The 4,053-nt window shown below is 35.1% G+C and overlaps 1 protein-coding gene across 1 annotated transcript; it reads right to left on the reverse strand.

Annotated features, from left to right (window-relative positions):
- Positions 1-342: 342 nt before the first annotated feature.
- LOC144564681 (cytochrome oxidase assembly protein) lies at positions 343-2,945 on the reverse strand. Its single transcript, XM_078314284.1, has 2 exons — positions 2,787-2,945; positions 343-839 (listed from the first exon to the last, which is right to left on the reverse strand). Exon 2 carries the CDS (start codon positions 818-820, stop codon positions 623-625), a length of 198 nt encoding a protein of 65 aa, XP_078170410.1. The 5' UTR covers positions 821-839; positions 2,787-2,945; the 3' UTR covers positions 343-622.
- Positions 2,946-4,053: the final 1,108 nt, after the last annotated feature.

Here is a 4,053-nt window from a genome sequence, read left to right on the forward strand (position 1 = left end):
GATTATATTATCACAGTGCTATGCATATTTATTTTGCTGCTTCGGACCACAAGTGCCAATTTGCCAGCAAGGACTAATCAATGTCATTTCCACATTATTAGATGGCATGATCTGCAAAATAAATACACAGAAAACTATGTGAAGTTACCACAATTTGTAAAGGATGAACAAAACCAAATGTTGTACCACGGACTGAAAGAACACAACGCCAGAATCTTACACATTTTTATTTCTAAATTGAGCACAAATTTACCTGTATAGGAAATATACAAATAAAAGGACCAATCAGGTTATGCCCTGCTACCAATATTAGGTTATTCCAGTAGCAGTTTATCCTTCACGCTCATTCAAACACGTTATTTTCATAGGCTTGAAACTGATCAATCACAGCTTATGAATCATACATATCACTGGGTCCCACAATATCTAGTAACACACCCAGCAAAATATTTGTGAAGAACCAGATAATAAATCCCAAAATGAGGCAAAAAGAGCAAATCTTCAAGTCTTTGATGGAACATCTATGGTTTTACACCAATATAAAACATTTTATTACTTTGGGGTAAAGCAAAGTCTAACTAGTAAAGGAAACAAAAGGATCTATCATGTTCTGCCACATCATCTAGGATGAGGTCTTTTCACCATTGGCTTTATCCTTCAAGCTCTCAAACTTGTCAATTGCTGTTTGTAACTCATCCGAACCACCAACTGCTTTCATAGTGTAGAAATAAACACCAAATACAAAAGCTGATAACCCACCGGCCACTACTAGGTTTTTGGTTTTTGGTGCCAGGCTGGCAAACGCACTTCCTGGAGACATTTTTTTGGAGAGGTAAGCCCTAAGAGAGTCAAGAAAAGAAACCGGTCATTATTCAGCACATCTTTTAATAATTAAGGAAGAGCAATTCACCCAAATTCAAGAGCAATTGAGTCAGTTCATTATTCACCCAAATTAGCATCAGTTTTGCAATTTGACACTAAAAAAGCAAATATAATGAAAATAAAACAAAAAAAAGAAGAACTTCTGGTCAAACTGGTACAGTACAATAATGGTATATACCAGCCAAAATCACCACAAGTACAGTAATGACCCCTTGTATTAATTTGTACCTTGGCTTTTAAAATATTATGGAAAGATAATGATTATTAGCTTAGTTGAACATTTTTCTTTGCTTTTCTCAACTTGTGTAACAAAGTAAAATTGAAGTCTACAAACTAATAATCAGGCAAACGATATTATCCATGTAAAGGACATTGTTAATTTCACCTCTCTAGGGGAAATGAACTTAGTGCAAGGTTCAAAGGCATGAAGTATCTCATGCTTCCACGAGTTGGAGAGGGTAAAGTAAAATATTGAATTGGAAACAAAATGACATTTTAATACAATACAAATTACAAAGACGTGAAAGTTATAGGATGTTGGAATAACAATGATGTACAATTTCGGACTGCACCGAGCACTACTCATAATACTATTTATGCACAAAGCAAACTGTTATGGTAATACTGTGTTTCCTGAAACTTCAATTTAACCCAAAATTTAGCTCTGAATTAGGGTGCCCACTTTGGCAAGCAATACTTAATTGTATCCAAATTTTCATCATTTAATCCTAAAATATGCAACTACACTCAGTATGCTCTACTCGAGACTTTTATTGGTCTTCATTTGTCATCACACCAATTTAGCCGCAGTCAACCTAAATTTTTGCACATCATTTAAAGAGAGAAGAAAAAAAGAAGGAAGTCCTTTGGATTAACCAGTACTGAATTTTCTGCAACCAAATTCTGTTAATGCAATTATAATTATAAAGTTCCTTTCAATTGCAACTCAAAAAACCTCTGCTATTGCAACCAGCAAAATCATTTCTTATATGAAATTGCAACATAAAAAATCTACACCCAACTCTAACAATCCCTTTTTAATTAATCAGAACTAAAAATCTGATAAATAAAAGATAGCTATAATATTCCTTATCAAGTTTAATTTCTGAATTCCTGTAGACTTTTTCAAGCCCAAGTTGCACTTGGAATTAATAAAATAGAGCAGTTATGGCTCTCACTTCTGCAGAAAAAATTCTTTAGTTTGAAACAACAGAATGAGGATAAAGCAATTCTATCATGCAATGTGAAATCAGGATCCCTTTTCACACTTAGCAAATACAAAACTTACAGCCCAAACCCCTTTCTAGATTTCAACTTACTATTATTTTAATTAAGCAATTTCATGCATAGACAATCCTCGGATGTATCTATAAAGGGTACAAGGCAAAAATTAAAAGATGCAAAATAGCAAATGTTAAGCTGGAAAAATAAATACTTCTAAGTTCTAAAAGATACTTTCTCTAGGAACTGGAATGCCTATTCTCATTATCCTACTAATTCTTATTCCAATACTTCTCTAGCGGTCAAATTTTCAGAAAACTTTAGGTAAAAAAGAACTATGCGGTAAGAAATTTTCTCACTTTGCTGTTTGGCCAGTGCTTTCGGTAAGTAGGTCCCTGATTCTCTCATTATATACCTCTAACACACTTACCGAGTATCTAAATCTCAATCAACATAAAATAAATCGTAATTCTCAACAAACACCTAATTAGATGAGAAGTATCGAGTCAGTTATTCTCAATCTCAACAAAGAGACCACCACCTAGTATCCTAAATTGGTCATATCGATTAGGGGTTCAGGTACCAGGCACTAGGATTCCAGTGCATGAAATTAATTGACACCGAAGAGAAAAAAGATAAATTAGCATATGAAACATATCAATTTTTAGGTCATGAGACAGTACCTTTGCAAGTGATAAACGCTCGCGCTGTGAGAGAGGAAGGCGACAGAGGGTTGCGCGCGCGGGAGAGAGCTGGCAGAGGGTTGAGAGGAGCAGACGACGCGGACGAGAGAGAGCGAGAGGAGAGGAGAAAGGTCGAAAGATCTGTTGGGTTTGGTTTGTGGTTATCGGGTTTTGGATTTTAGAATTAACCAAATTCGTTTCACTCAGTCCCGTTATTTCTTCCGATGTGTTAATGAATTTATAATGAAAATCTACGGTAGATATGCCCATCGAACCTAAATTAGGGTGGGATCTGACGGTCAATAATAGAGCAGATCAGAAGAAAAAAAGTATAGGTCTGATAGTCAGGGAAGTAAATTTGGATTCTGATGGTCATCAAAGTCGTCCAATGCCTTTTAAAATCGTGCGAGCTCCTGCTTTGGAATTGTGCGCACGAATTTTAACGCACATCATACGCTTCTGATTCTGATATTCATCAAACCCTTTTTTTTTTTTTTTTCTGATAGCTATCAGACCTAAATTGCACTCGACCAAAAAAAAATGGCAACTGTCCACTAAAAAATATAAAATTATAATTAGCTCATTCAATTCTAATTCAGTTTGTCATTACTTAAGTTTGATCTAACTCGACCTCAAACTCGTGTTAGCTTGAATCTGTTTATCAAGCTGTTGTTGAAAGAGGGCAAGCAGGTCAGATCAGACTCTCTAGTTCTCTACTAACTAAAATTCTGTTTCACTATATTTTTTTATTTAGTTAATAATGAAGAATGGAACTCCTCACTATACTTCTAATTTCTACCCATGTCGTACAGAGTGGGGAGAGATTAAATTATAGCTTTCATATGTATTTGGAAGAAATTGACTCATTTTACTTTTGACGATCATAAGCAAATTTTTTTTTATTTTTTGGTTGAAAGACCGTAGGCAGTTTCATTGATAAAATGTAGCTGTTACATAAGATTAAACAACTAGTATCTATGAAAAACATACAGCTAAACAAAACAAAAAACACACAGAAAGATGTGCATCATGTGGACGCAGATTGATCATCCTTGCTTGATTAGAGTGGTGAGAGCTTAGCAATAGTATCATCTGTACAAATATCACAGTTGAAAAGTCACTGAATCCAAATCAGACCGGGAATTGAATCGACCGGACTGGACAATCACCCATCAGCTGAGTAGGCACTGAATCGAACTAGACTGGGAACTAAATCAACCAGTCCAGGACAGTCACCTCGAAACAAAAAATAAAAATAAAATAAAAA

The sequence above is a fragment of the Carex rostrata genome, chromosome 13 (assembly GCF_964058835.1).
Source record: "Carex rostrata chromosome 13, lpCarRost1.2, whole genome shotgun sequence".
Taxonomy (NCBI): domain Eukaryota; kingdom Viridiplantae; phylum Streptophyta; class Magnoliopsida; order Poales; family Cyperaceae; genus Carex; species Carex rostrata.